Source organism: Phoenix dactylifera, chromosome 2, assembly GCF_009389715.1.
Source record: "Phoenix dactylifera cultivar Barhee BC4 chromosome 2, palm_55x_up_171113_PBpolish2nd_filt_p, whole genome shotgun sequence".
NCBI lineage: Eukaryota > Viridiplantae > Streptophyta > Magnoliopsida > Arecales > Arecaceae > Phoenix > Phoenix dactylifera.
The window spans coordinates 17380436-17395011 of record NC_052393.1 but is presented as its reverse complement, the minus strand read 5'-3'; the positions used below and the strand labels follow the sequence as shown (position 1 = coordinate 17395011).

The 14576-nt window shown below is 45.3% G+C and overlaps 2 protein-coding genes across 2 annotated transcripts; both read left to right on the top strand.

Annotated features, from left to right (window-relative positions):
- Positions 1-5368: 5368 nt before the first annotated feature.
- On the top strand, positions 5369-6245 carry LOC103699082 (glycine-rich cell wall structural protein 2-like). The gene has a single exon (XM_008781129.4). It carries the CDS (start codon positions 5392-5394, stop codon positions 6079-6081), a length of 690 nt encoding a protein of 229 aa, XP_008779351.2. The 5' UTR covers positions 5369-5391; the 3' UTR covers positions 6082-6245.
- Positions 6246-13057: 6812 nt separating this feature from the next.
- LOC103711695 (glycine-rich cell wall structural protein 2-like) lies at positions 13058-13838 on the top strand. Its single transcript, XM_008797936.3, has one exon. The coding sequence runs from the start codon at positions 13081-13083 to the stop codon at positions 13660-13662; it is 582 nt and encodes a 193-aa protein (XP_008796158.2). The 5' UTR covers positions 13058-13080; the 3' UTR covers positions 13663-13838.
- Positions 13839-14576: the final 738 nt, after the last annotated feature.

Genomic DNA, 14576 nt, shown 5'->3' with positions numbered 1-14576 from the left:
TAAAAAGCAACGCTTAAAAGCGTCGTTAAAGTGAAACTTACCGACGCTTTAAAGCGTCACTAATTGATAACGTCCGTGATTTTAATGACGCTTTAAAGCATTGTTAGCGTATTATTTTTTTAAAAAAAATTCAAGAAACATTTTAAAACTCTATTTACAAAATCAGAGGCGTACACACTAAACAAGATTATACTCATTGCACAATCAAACATATTTATCTAAACATTCATATTGTTAAATTACATTCATACTGTCAATTTACATTTGCAATGTACTTCGAAAAGCATAAAAAAATACATATAAAACTCCAAAATAAAAGCTTCAGGGATCGATGGGGTCACCATCTCTACGCGTAGATAAAGTATCAGGAATCTGTAATAAAAAAACCTTAAGAAGTTAAGAATACGAAATTTCTTAAGCTTTTTAAAAAAATATGATACTTATGTAAAATGTACAAGTAGCTGTAGTAATTTACCTGAAGAGGGACAAACTGATGCAATAAAGATGTAATCTGATTAATCTGATTGCTCAAAGATTGTATCTCTGTCTGGTGGCTCTGCTTTAACTCTTGTATTTCTGCCTTCAGATCATTAACCTCTGCAGTGCTACTACTTTGTCTAGCATCTTGAGTATATCTACCCACTGCAGACTGAGTGGGGGTAACTCCAACGCCATAACCCCTCACTCGACCATAACGCTATGAGCCCATCAATTCGGTAAACACCTGAGCTTCGACACCTCTGGTGTTGCCGATTGAAGATGGCTCTCCGATACGATCTGAAATAAGGGATGTAGCTCTGTCCTATATCTCTCAAAAACAATCAAATTAATTTTTGAAAAATTGAAATACATAAAAAATCATTGCACAAATTATTAATAAATACATACAACTATATCTCTCAACTCCTCTCGGACAAAGCTGCCATCTCGGTGGGTGTGAGTCATCTTATAGAACTCCACCTCACCAGGTTTCCTCCCATGGTCTTTCATCTACAACAAAAAGTTTATTGGAAGTGTTATATATCATGATACATGCTATATGATACAAGGATTTCAAAGAGTTTCAACAAAACTTATGAATTCAGCTCTGAACCTCGCATAACTCTTCGAGCCTGAAGTGTGAGGAACTGTCTGAGATGCTTGTGCGGCTCGACTAATGTCAGAATATGTCTACCACGGAAAAAGTAAACATTGTAATATATTAAATATATTAAACATTATATAAGGTATTGAGAGAGAATATACAACCTGTCCTCTCTCGAAAAACCAATAGTGAACAAGCTCCCTCCACTGATGATGGTATACATCAGGAGGACAAACACGAGCAACCTCCTCCTCTGTCATACCCTCGCGCTTCCAGTCGGCCTTCAACTTCGACTTATATTCTTTCCATTTGCGGTTGAGGGACTTTAGTACTCAATCATGGCTTTCTGGAGGGAGCACAAACTTTTTCTACATCAAAGTAAAGAATGTTATAACAATATTAAATCGAAAAATTAAAATTATAATAGTAAGCAAATTAACATACAGTAGGTATCAAATTAACAATATTAAATTCAATTCTTTACCTGTACAACTTTAAGAAGCTCAACTTTATAAGAAGGAAGCATATCATTCCACTTATGATAGTTGAGCGAACATAACTGACCCCTACGTGCAACTGATCCTAGAAAACTAGATAAAAGGCTTCCAGCCCTCTTGATAAGCTGCCCTAGTTTGTTGCATTCGATGACTATCTTCTCATCCTCACGAAGCTACCACACATCCCGTGCTCGAGAGGAACCCCGTGTCATCCTCACTCTCCCCTGTTCATCTATAAAAAATAATAAAATATCCATTAAAACGTTGGTGACAAATTAATTAAAATAATTAATTGTAAATGAACCCAATATACGCACTTTAAATCAAATTACCCTAGATATGCAAGTCTTCCATAATCTCCTAGCCTGGATCGTGCTGAGACTGAAACTCACGCTGAGACTCGGACTCGTGCTGCTGGGGACGCTGGGATCGCATGGACTGAGCAGAAGAAGATCCCATCTGAGACTGCTGGAACTCTACATCTCTGAATTGTTTTCATCTCTGAATTGTTTTCCTCGAGGCATTTTGTTACCTAGTATAAGCTTTGCCAAAGTCCTCACTTGCATGTCCTTGCAGACACAGCATTTCTTCTTTAGTGCCCAGGCATAACCTAACCTTATTCATATTATGACATGGCAGGTTGACCTTTGTTTTTTGGAAGGACATTATGACATGTCAGATTGTCATTCATACCTGCATCCATAACAAATCTGTCCTGGTACTGCATGGTCGCAACCAGATTAGGATGTGAACTAGAGCTCTGCCTGGAATTTAGAGTGTCCAGAGGTTTTTGAATTCAATGTTAGGTCACATTTGAATAGTGTTATTCAGAAATACATTTGAACAATCAGGCGAAAGAGCAGTGCATGCACACAGGGGGTAGATATTTATTAATTTGATAATTATAAAGTTTTCCATAATTTTTGTGCCCAGATTAAGAGAGTCTTGTTGACGAGATATACCAGGTAGGTATGGCCTAAATCTGGAGCATTGCATAATCAGAAACATGACAAACTTCCTTGCATTAGTATCATTTTGTACCCCTAAATAAAAAAATCGCTGATGGGTTTGCAAAATTAGATAACAGGATGCAGCAGTTGCCCGATTAATGAAGCTTAAAGTAGACCAAGGAGTAGGAAAATTCAACAGCAGAGCAACCCAATAGTAATAAAAACCTATTAAATGTAACGAACATGCTTTTTAAAATTCGCAGTTTCCCACCTAGTGTGAGGGGGTGCTACTTTAATTTCCGTGTGCGGTTGAGTCTTTCTGTCGAATGGGTGTTGAGCAGTGAGGATGAGTGACAGGAGGGCGAGATTGGCCAAGGATTCCTTCAGCAGTGAGGATCGATGCTCAAGACCTACAAAGACTCGTACGCTGATCGGCCCCCTTCCAGGAGAGTAGAATCTTACAAACTCCTCCTATAACGGATAAATGAATTTAATGATCAGATTATAAATTCATGAAACAAGAGAAACTAGAACAAAATCCCTAAACAATCTGATTATAAAAACAAAAGAAAATCCAAAACATCCAGAATTTAAAGATCGAAGCAAGAGAAGAAGATCCCAAACCTGGCCTTGTCCCTGTCCTTGCCGGCTCCAAACTTCAAACGCCGCGTGAGTGCTCTGCGGCGGAGGAGGAGGAAGATGCCCACGGAGAGGAGGCCAACGGAGAGGGGGAGGAGGGGAAGGAGATGCGGTGGAGGAACGCGATTTGGGGTCGCTCGGCGGAGGGGAATGGCTGAGATCGGTGAAAAGGGTTGAGGAGGGAAGAGTAGGTCGGCGTGAGCTAGCTAGGGATTTAGGGATGCGGAGGGACGATCGATTTTTTTTGTGGAAGGGATGAAGTCCGACGATGCTTATAAGCATCGTCGTATTTCTCCGTTATGCCGATGCTTATAAGCGTCGGAAATAAATATTCCGACTCTTATAAGCGTCGGTAATGAACCTTATACGCCGACGCTAAAAAAAAGCGTCGGCGGAACATTTTTTACCGACGCTTCTTAGAAGCGTCGGCGGTTACTGTCGCAAGAAAAAAAATCGCCGACGCTAGATACGATATGGAGTCGGCAAAAACCATTTTTGTTGTAGTGCTGGTGGTTCGATCATAAATTGCCACCTTTATATAAATTGCCACATTTATAAGGTTCTTCCTTTGATTATCTGCCATTTTATGTCTCGCACGGACTTAAAATTTTATTCCATTGTATTGGTTTCAATGACCTATTTCCTTTTAATACCAGATACATCTCTATATGTCTACAAACAGGGATAACCGTGCAAAAAACAAAAAACAAAACCCATCATAATTGCGTGTAAAATACATGACAAATAAGAATAAAAACTGCATAAGGGACCAAGCAGAAAATGGAAAGCGTTGACGGTTCATTTCCGACTTGTACAGGAAGACTAGGGTAAGAGTTACTAAACAAATTGCAGTCTTCCAATTTTGTAATGATATTACAAACTTCTTTTGCAAACATCTCTACTGTATGGAGAAAAGGCATTGCAGCAAGACGCAAGGCAATGCTCATGCTTGCTAATTACCATACCCATCAAAACCGTGGAAGACTGTTTGGCTGGCTGATTTTTCATTGACCCGGACGGATGCTGCTTGTTTGCTTATTATGATCCTAGTTGCAGAGGCCGTCCTCATAGTTGATGGAAAAAAAAAACTAAAATTTCTATTTTTCTAGAATCAACGCGGAAACTAAGCCTCAAAAATACTTGTGAGGGGCGTCCTGCATGTTTTCGACTAGCACTTTGCCAGAGCAGGTAGGTGACATCCAGTTCAGAGTTTTTCATTGATTCATCTCACCGTTCTATAGCTAATATCCGCAAGCCGTTCCGCGGCAGTTTGGTTACTCCAATGCTCCTTGTTTTCCACTAAAGCGGACGACCTCCAACCCACCAATTCATCGAAAAGTTGAAACAAAACCACCCGGCGATTAACCCATTAAGCAAAGGTGGTCGCGCAATTTTGTCAATATTTGAGGCACGTAAGTCCGCACACGGGGCCTGCCACTAGAAACCACGGCCAGCTTGTTCTGGCAACAGCTTGGAGTAAACCCACCCGTCCATAATATACCAAAGAAAAGCAATGGAAAAATTTAAATGACGCTGGTCAAATGATAACATTCTACTACTCCCCTTTCTCGTTTCGAAACAATAAGCCTTATCCTCGCTGCGTAAATAAAGCAAATAAAGGAGCTGGGACACTTGCATGTCTTCAGAGTCGTGCATCCAACTCCACAAATACCAAGGTCTTCGTCCTCTCTGGCATACAACTCATTCTACCTACTCTCCTTCTGTGGCTCGTTCGAAGCTTCTTGCACTTTCCACCATGGCGTCGCTAATTAAGCACATTAATTGGCCTCTCGATATTTGTCGAGCTGAATAAAATGAAAATTATGGATGACGTTTTATACCAACTACTATGTCCTCTTCGAGAACTTGCATTTCTTTTTTTCCCAGAGAGCTCTGACGTTTTATTTCTCCAGACCCAAGTCAGCGGATTTTACCGACGGACGTCCCACCACATGCATGTGGTTCGGCAGTGGAGTCGCCGGTAACAAAACTTTGGTTTAGAAAAAACTCGGAGAAAATCCGCGATCTAATCACCTACCAAGCCAGAAGCTAGCGAAGAATACCGCTGGTCAATTACCACACTCTACTGGTTTCGCATAAGGAACCACGTAAGGTTTGCATGCCATGGAGTCGTTCATGCATGCGGCTCTATAAATACCCATGCCGTCCTCCCCTCCAGCCCACACCTCATTCCTCACTTCCCGATCTCATCCTAACAACCATGGCTAAGACTAAGCTTGTTGCTCTTTCCTTCATAGTTTTGCTGAGCATCGGCCTCTCCGAGGCAGGCCGAGCCTTGACATCTTCAGGTGGAGGTGGTGGTGGCGGAGAAGGCGGTGGGGGAGGTGGTGGCTCTGGAAACGGCTCCGGTTCAGGCTATGGTTCCGGCTCCGGTTATGGCGAAGGAGGTGGATCCGGGGCTCATGGTGGTGGGTACGGAAGAGGTGGAGGCGGCGGTGGCGGAGGCGGTGAAGGGGGAGGTAGCGGCTCTGGTTATGGGTCTGGGAGCGGCTATGGTTCTGGCTCCGGATATGGGGCCGGTGGTGCTCATGGTGGAGGGTATGGTAGTGGCGGAGGTGGCGGAGGCGGTGAAGGGGGAGGTAGCGGATCTGGCTATGGGTCAGGAAGCGGGTACGGGTCTGGCTCTGGATATGGCGCCGGCGGAGCGCACGGTGGAGAATATGGAAGCGGTGGAGGTGGTGGAGGTGGCGGCGGCTCCGGTGGAGGGAATGGAAGTGGAAGTGGATCGGGCTATGGATCCGGCAGTGGCTCAGGGTACGGCCAGGGCAGTGGTGCCCATGGAGGGGGCTACGGAAGCGGCGGTGGCGGCGGCGGTGGCTCGGGCTCTGGGTCTGGTTCTGGGTCTGGCTATGGGTCTGGATATGGGAGTGGTGGTGGTGGACACCGTTAATTAACTCCTAGATCCGCAACCGTCCGCTTGAAGCCCTTCCTTGTCGTAGTTGGCGTACCGCGTCATTCAATCCTTCTTATCTGCGTGTTAATTTTGGTTATGGGTGTTGTTGTAATAAAAAATGAAAGTGCTTCTGTCTCATAATTTAAAAAAATGGTTATCAATACTTAGCTCCTGTGCCATTTTTTTTTAAAATTTTCGCGGATGCATTAAATTAAACTCTATATGGATCGATATATACGTGAGAATCCAAAAAATAAAATATTTAAAAAATAAATTAAAAAAAGGTCGCATAACAAAACTGATGATATTGGTTAGCTATATAAGAAACTAGGCATGAGTTATTAAAATTGGACACTTCTCGCAAGGCGGTTTCTCCCTCCCATGTGATGTTGGAGTTTAATATAGTTTGCAATCAACCTCTTTTTGTTTGAGAGAGAACTGATAGGCTATAATTCGAGATTGGGTATCGCCTTTGAACAAGGTTGAGGACTATGTACAGTCACGTTAAAAAGGTAATCCAATCTACTATGGGTGGCAACCGGTCCAATCCAATCTACTATGGGTGGCAACCGGACCGGGTCGAGTTGAGCTGGATGCATAATGGATCCAAATTTGTCGACCGTCTACTTCATTAAACAAGTTAAAAATTCAGATTTGCACCTAATTTGTTTGTTAAATTGGGAACCTAATCCGACTAAACAAATCTCAGTGAATTTAACAAATTAAATAGATTTTAACAGATTAAATTAATAAACTTAAATAGGTTAAGCATGTCGGATTAAATTGAACGCATCAGTTAAGTAGTTTTTGAACAGAGTTAAATAGATCGAACGATGACCTAATTCAATTATTAAAAGGTTAAAATAGCTTAAATGGATCAAAAAAAATTCAACCTATTTAATAAACAAGTCTCAACAAATTGAACCATTTATGACCTAAATTTATTTATGCCAACTCCAAATATGGTTAAAGCAAGTCGGTCACAAGTGAGATTGATGAGTTGAATCATTAATTACGCACCTAATATCTACATTAAGAGAAATAATTATTTCAAGAACTTTATCTTCTTTAGTTTAACTGTTAGATAAGAAACAATATGTGTTTGGTTGTAGTGTAGAAAATTAACAAATATTTGGGGCTCTCCTAAGAATAGGGTTTGGCCTTTCCTTTGATGTAAATAAAAGATAATCCAGTCTCCAGATATCACCATATATATGAACTTGAATAATCCTCCAAAATATTCCAAAAAACGAATCCATAAGGGTCAATTCAAATGTTTCTTCATGGGTTTTGACTTACATAGGGTTCTACCTTTCCTTTGAAGTAAATAAAGGATAACCAGTCTAAGGATATCTTCGGATATATGAACTTGAATAATCCTCCAGGTTATTCCAAAAAACGAATTCATAAGAATCTATCCAAATGTTTATTTTTTCATTTTGAGTTTTGACTTACATATTATTCACTATGTTACTGCATCTCTGTCGGTATAATAAATTTTTCAACACTTTTACATATTTAGTTAAAGTCAGTCTACCCTATAGGTATGACAAGCCCACAAGCCTCTCAACTGTTGTGCCTTAAACCAACCGATTTTTCTCATATTAATTGAAGTACTTGGCTTTGTTCAATTTGTTAACAAGGATAAAAAATTCTACCACTTATAACTTTTTTTTTTTTTTGATAGCATAGTACTAATAAATGCTTTTGAAAAACTATCCCTTAAGATGGTTGTTTTGGCAGTTGTTTTCTCAAAAACTAAAAATGAAAAAGAAGTGCCCAAAGTAGCTTGAGATCCGCTTCGATCTCTCAATGCAGCCAACGCACAACTCAGAGTAGCTAAATCCAAAGGTGATATGGATAAATTATATCATCAGTTGACCTAGTGGATCCTGTTGTGGTTCAAATCTGGCTCGAGGGTGACCATGCCGGAGGAGTCGAAGGAGCTGCCGGAGTATGGAAGGAGAGGACGGAGGCCATCTCCTACGCGGCGATGTACTTGTACAAAGCCTCAGCGGTGGGGTTCCAATGAGGGCCCTCCGACGCTCAAGTTAGAGGGAGGCATATTTGGTCCAGCCCAAAAGTCTCTTTATGTTACCTTACAGGGCTATTTATAGTTCCTGTGGAGGTGTTCAGGTGGTGGAGATATGTCCCGTTTCCATCATGAGTGGGGATGGCGTGTAGCCAGAGCTTACTTGTGGCACACGGTGCAGTCCATTCTTGGAAACGGTGAGGCGTTGACAGTCGTAGAAGGGTATGGTCCTTGGTTGATATATCGTAACATGACCGACAAGCCAAGCATGATGTTGTGAAGCTACTGCAGGGCATGGCCGCAGCATGTAGATGACAAGGTCGGCCTTCTAGAGTTGGCCGTCTGAGCTCGGCTTTCTAGAGTTGGCCTTCTGAGCTCGGCCTTCTGAGGTCGGTATTCGGAGCTCATGCCTTCTGAGGTCAGCGTTCTGAACTCATGCTTTTTGAGCTCGGCCTTTTGAGCTCATGCCTTCTGAGCCCGGCCTTTTGAGGTCAGCCTTTTGAGCTCGGCTTTCTGAGCTCGGCCTTCTGAGGTCAGCCTTCGGAGCTCGGTCTTCGGAGCTCATGCCTTCTGAGCTCATGCCTTCTGAGCTCGGCCTTCTGAGCTCAACATTCTGAGGTTAGCTTTCGGAGCTCATGCTTTCTAAGCTCGACCTTCTGAGCTCGGCCTTATGAGGTCAGTTTTCTGAGCTCGGCCTTCTGAGGTCATGCCTGTCGAGGTCGTGCACGCCGAGATCATGCTTGCCGGGGTCACGCTTGTCGTCAAATTCGAATGCTCTAATTGTATTTGTGGGGTGGTCCATTTTTTCTCCAACACTACCCTCCGACTTTCGAGTTTGAGCTACTTTTCGCCTCGAACGAAGGAAGTAGTCCAATCGTCGATCGTTCTGTAATATAGCCAAATATCTATGAAGATGTATGTGCCAAGTAGGGTGTACCTCTCGTGCAGTCGGAGCTAACGGCCTTCAGCTAAGCTGTCCAAGCCGAGCTAAGCAACCGTGCTCCGAGGTCGACTTCAGTGGTCTTCTTTGGCTTGTGGTTGACTCAGCAGGTTGCTCCCACTTAGATCGGGGTGCGTTGTTATAGGAAGCGTCAAATAGCGTTGAAAGATGTCGAATGTCGTCGAAAGGCATCAAAAGGTGTCGAAATGGCGTCTCGAGCTTGGTCAGGGCATCGTCGAGTAGTTTCCGAGGTCGAGGGAGCTTTAGCTCGCGGTCGACTCAGCGGGTCATCCAGATCTTGGTCGAGGCATCCCGATCTTGGTTGGAGCATCCGAACTTGGTCAGGCATCCCGAGCTTGGTCGGGCATCCGAGCATGGTCGGGCATTCGGATCTTGATCGAGGCATCCCGAGCTTGGTCGGGGCATCCGAACTTGGTCGGGAATCCGAGCTTGGTCGGGCATCCGGAACTTGGTCGGACATCCGAAACTTGGTCGGGCATCCAAAACTTGGTCGGGGCATCCCGAGCTGGTTGGGGCATCCCGAGCTTGGTCGAGGCATCCAAACTTGGTCGGGGCATCCGAACTTAGTCGGGCATCCGAACTTGGTCGAGCATCCCAAACTTTGTCGAGGCATCCGAACTTGGTCCGGCATCCGAGCTTGGTCGGGGCATTCCGAGCTTGGTCGGGGCATCTGAGCTTGGTCGGGGCATTATCGGAGATACATACAGAAAACGGGCCTCGTTTGTTGGCGATCGTGCGTCCCTACTCGGAGTAGGACGATGTTGGAGATAGAGATACCCGTAGGTCGTCTTTTGCATTCTCTAACTTGAAAATAGGTAAAATATTGAAATTATTTAAAGCCTAAGTGGCGTTCTGTGCCTTTTAGAGACATTTTAATAGCTCCCAAGCTTCAAAGTCCCTCAAGACTTGGCTCAGCACCGGCCTTCTATGGAGGCGTTCTGCGCTCGGCCTTCTGAGGTTGGCCTTCTGCGCTCTGCCTGCTGAGCTCTGCCTTCTGATCTCGGTGGAAGCTTCGGTGATGACGACGCTCTGCAGGAGAGCGACGTCGCGAGCGCCGTTCTGAGGACTTACACCTATGAAGAGGGAGTATATGCTGGTCTCTTACTTGTGACAGGCCTTGAACGGCCGTAGTGAGCATTTGGACTTGTTGCACTAACATGTCTAACTGTTCAGGGTGGATCCGCGGAGCTTGATCTGCCGGAGGCATCGTGATATAGCCTCTGAACCCACCAGACCGCAACCAGTTCGAAGACCCAACCTCCGCTAGCTCATGGCATTGGACGGAGTCCTAGGCATGCAGAGAAGGTGTCCGTTGCAAGGGAGCTGTGTCTTCGTCGAAGATTCTGTTGCAAAGATGGGGGGAGCGGGACGGCATGCAGAATGGGGAGGAAGAAGAGAGTCCCCACCTCGAGGAAAACATTCGATTTAGACGGAAGATGTGGGAGGGAGAGGAACTCGAGTGCCGACGTGACAACCTTTTATTTTGCTAGTCAGTTGTCAAGGGATCGATCCATAAATGAGAGAACGAGCGAAGGAAAAGGCAGCGTGAGAGTAGAAGTGGTGTTTGGGTTAACTCTCGCCCGAAGAAGAGTCCTACGTGCATGGGTTTTCTTTCACCCAAAGAGAGGTTTGAATAAAATATTTCATTCCCATCGTTCTCTTCTTCTTCTTCTCCACAGCTGGGACCTACCATATCGGTGGTGGATTCTGGATCGAGCGACTAGGACTTGGCGCACAATGCCTGGAGGCATTAGAGGCTCCTCTGCTCCTTAATCTCATGATCACGACTCGGGTCCTTCCTCTAGTGCCAAATATGTTGTGGTTCAAATCTGCCCAAGGGTGACCATGCCGGAGGAGTCGGAGGAGTTGACGGAGTGTGGAAGGAGAGGACAGAGGCGACCTCCTACATGGCGATGTACCTGCATAAAGCCTCACCGATGGAGTTCCGGTGAAGGCCCTCTGACGTTCAAGTTAGAGGGGAGGTATATTTGGTCCCCCCCAAAAGTCTCTTTTATTTTACCTTACAAGGCTATTTATAGTCTCTGTAGAGGTGTCCAGGTGGTGGAGGTATGGCCCGTTCCCATCATAAGTAGGGATGGCGTGTAGCTAGAGCTTGCTTGTGGTACATGGTGCAGTCCGTTCTTGAAAATGATGAGGCATTGACAGTCGTAGCAGGATATGGTCCCTGGTTGATATGTTGTAACGTGGTCGGCAAGCCAAGCATGATGTTGTGAAGCTGCTGTAGGGCATGGCCGCAGCATGTGGACGATGAGATCGGCCTTCTGGAGTTGGCCATCTGAGCTCGGCCTTTTGGAGTTGGCCTCCTGAGCTCAGCCTTCTGGAGTTGGCCTTCTGAGCTCGACCTTCTGAGGTCAGTCTTCTGAGCTCGGCCTTATGAGGTCGGCCTTCGGAGCTTATGCCTTTTGAGCTCGGCCTTCTAAAATCGCCCTTCTGAGGTCGGCCTTCTGAGCTCATGCCTTTTGAGGTCGGCCTTCTAAGATTGCCCTTCTGAGGTCGGCCTTCTGAGCTCATGCCTTATGAGGTCGGCCTTCTGAACTCAGGCTTCTAAGCTCGGCCTTATTACGTCGGCCTTCTGAGCTCATGCTTTTTGAGCTCGGCCTTCTGAGATCGGCCTTTTGAGGTCGGCCTTCTGAGCTCGGCCTTCTGAGCTCATGCTTTCTGAGCTCGGCCTTCTGAGCTCGGTATTCTAAGCTCGGCCTTTTGAGGTCAACTTTCTGAGCTCATGCGTTCTGAGCTCGGCCTTCTGAGCTCGGTCTTCTGAGCTCAGCCTTCTGAGGTCAGCTTTCTAAGCTCATTCCTTCGGAGCTCGGCCTTCTGAGGTCAGCCTTCTAAGCTCATGCGTTCTGAGCTCGGCCTTCTGAGCTCGACCTTATGAGGTCGGTTTTTTGAGCTCGTCCTTCTGAGATCATACCTGCCGAGGTCGTGCATGCCGAGATCATGCTTGCCGGGGTCGCGCCTGTCGTTAGATTCGGGTGCTCTGATTGTATTTGTGGGGTGGTCCATTTTTTCCCCAACAGATCCCAATGTTTTTTTCTCTTTTTTCTGAAGAAGAAGAAGAGAAAGGAGACCCACCTACGTTAGTAAATCAAAATAATCCGATTACCTCGGCATGCGAGGCAAGCAAGTCATGCACATGATGGGTTGGGGCAAGACATAGGGGGTAGGGGAGAGGATTTTGTAGTAAATTCTTGCAGCCATGGAAGTAGAGGTTTCTTCTGTCTGGGTTTAGACAGATTTATTAATTGAGAGGAGAAATCTGAAAATAGGAGTATTTTAGGAAACCAAAAATCACAAATTTACTTTCTCTCTTGAAATCATATTGTATCCGTCTCATTTGCAATGGTAATTATTTGCCCATTCCAGCTCATTGCAGAAACTAGAGTTCCTCCGAATCTTGTATTTCTAATTCTTTTTTAAGCAAACCTCTACATATATAACAATGATTTATCGAATACTTTGTCCGTTGATTGGTAATATCGGGACCTTGTTGTTTACGATCGCCAACTAAAAGATATAATAATTATCGTTTTCTTGACTGATGGCCACTAAACGCCGCAAATTGACCCGTCGCAACCCTGTTTTGGATTTACTTTGGCTGCCACCTAACGCCAAGACCCAAGTCAGCGGATTTTACTGACGGACGTCCCACCACAATGCATGTAGTTCGGCAGCGGAGTCGCCGGTAACAAAACTTTGGTTAATATTGTCAACAATGCGGGCACGTCGGCCTGCCGAGTAGAAAACCGGGGAATACCAGCACCTTGGTTTAGAAAAAACTCGGAGAAAATACGCGATCTAATCACCTACCAAGCCATAAGCTAGCGAAGGGTAGCGCTGGTCAATTACCACACTCTACTGGTTTCGCATGAGGAAGGTTAGCAAGCCTTGGAGTCCTTCATGCATGCAACTCTATAAATACCCATGCCGTCCTCCCCTCCAGCCCACACCTCATTCCTCACTTCCCGATCTCATCCTAACAACCATGGCTAAGACTAAGCTTGTTGCTCTTTCCTTCATAGTTTTGCTGAGCATCGGCCTCTCCGAGGCAGGCCGAGCCTTGACATCTTCAGGTGGAGGTGGTGGTGGCGGAGAAGGCGGTGGGGGAGGTGGGGGCTCTGGAAACGGCTCCGGTTCAGGCTATGGTTCCGGCTCCGGTTATGGTGAAGGAGGTGGATCCGGGACTCATGGCGGTGGGTACGGAAGAGGTGGAGGCGGCGGTGGCGGAGGCGGTGAAGGTGGAGGTAGCGGATCTGGCTATGGGTCCGGAAGCGGGTACGGGTCTGGCTCTGGATATGGCGCCGGTGGAGCCCACGGTGGAGGCTATGGAAGCGGTGGAGGTGGTGGAGGTGGCGGCGGCTCCGGCGGAGGGAATGGAAGCGGAAGTGGATCGGGTTATGGATCCGGCAGTGGCTCAGGGTACGGCCAGGGGGGTGGTGCCCATGGAGGGGGCTACGGAAGCGGCGGAGGCGGCGGCGGCGGCTCGGGCTCTGGGTCAGGTTCTGGGTCTGGCTATGGTTCCGGCTATGGGTCTGGATACGGGAGTGGAGGTGGTGGACACCCTTAGTTGACTCCTAGATCTGCAACAGCCCGGTTGAAGCCCCTCCTCGTCGTAGTTCGCGTACCGCGCCACTCAATCTTTCTTTTCTGCGTGTTTATTTTGGCTATGGGTATCGTTGTAATAAGAAATGGAAGGGCTTCCGTCTCAAAATTAATAAAATAATGGTTATCCATAGTTAATTAGCTCCTGTGCCAGATTTTTTTGCCATTTTTTTTTAAATTTAGCGGATGCATTGAATTAGACTACATAGTGATAGATACATACATATGAATAAAAAAATAAATATTTAAAAAATAAACAAAAAAAGGTAATATAATAAAACTCATAATGTTGGTTAGCCATATAAGATTCTATCCAATCAATAGTACTATTATCTTCTCTATAAATAAATGAGATGTCAATAGCAACACTAAAAATTATTTTTTTTCTGGCTCTTTTTAAAGCCTATACCGATGCTTATAAGCATCGGTAATTTTTCCGCCGACGCTTTCTAAAGCGTCGCAAAAGCGTAAGATAGGTGGGAGTGGGAAAAAAAATTTCCGATACTTTTGGAAAACGTCGCTAAAGGGTCGGTTTTAGCGACACTTTTTGGCCACTAAAGCCGACGCTTATACACGTTGCGCAATTAGCGACGCTTTAAAGCGTCAGCTTTTAATCACTAGTTTTTGTAAAAAAATAATTATAACTATGCTTTAAAGCATCGTTATAATTATTTTTTTAAAAAAATATATTTAAAAAGATTTTTTTAAAGGTCATTCTTCCAGCGCCGTGGCGCCTTCCTTTTTAGCAAGCTCAATAAATCAGGATACCGGGGTTTCCAGCGGTGGAGCTTGGATGCCGCCCCCACCTCCCCCTCCCACGGAGGTTCCTCAATGGCTGAAATTCCTCCCCCTGGCTCCTGAGTGCCACCCTACCCTGGG

Bases quoted from the DNA above. Each gene is read 5' to 3' on its own strand.
- LOC103699082 (XM_008781129.4), top strand. From the start codon at position 5,392: ATGGCTAAGACTAAGCTTGTTGCTCTTTCCTTCATAGTTTTGCTGAGC.
- LOC103711695 (XM_008797936.3), top strand. From the start codon at position 13,081: ATGGCTAAGACTAAGCTTGTTGCTCTTTCCTTCATAGTTTTGCTGAGC.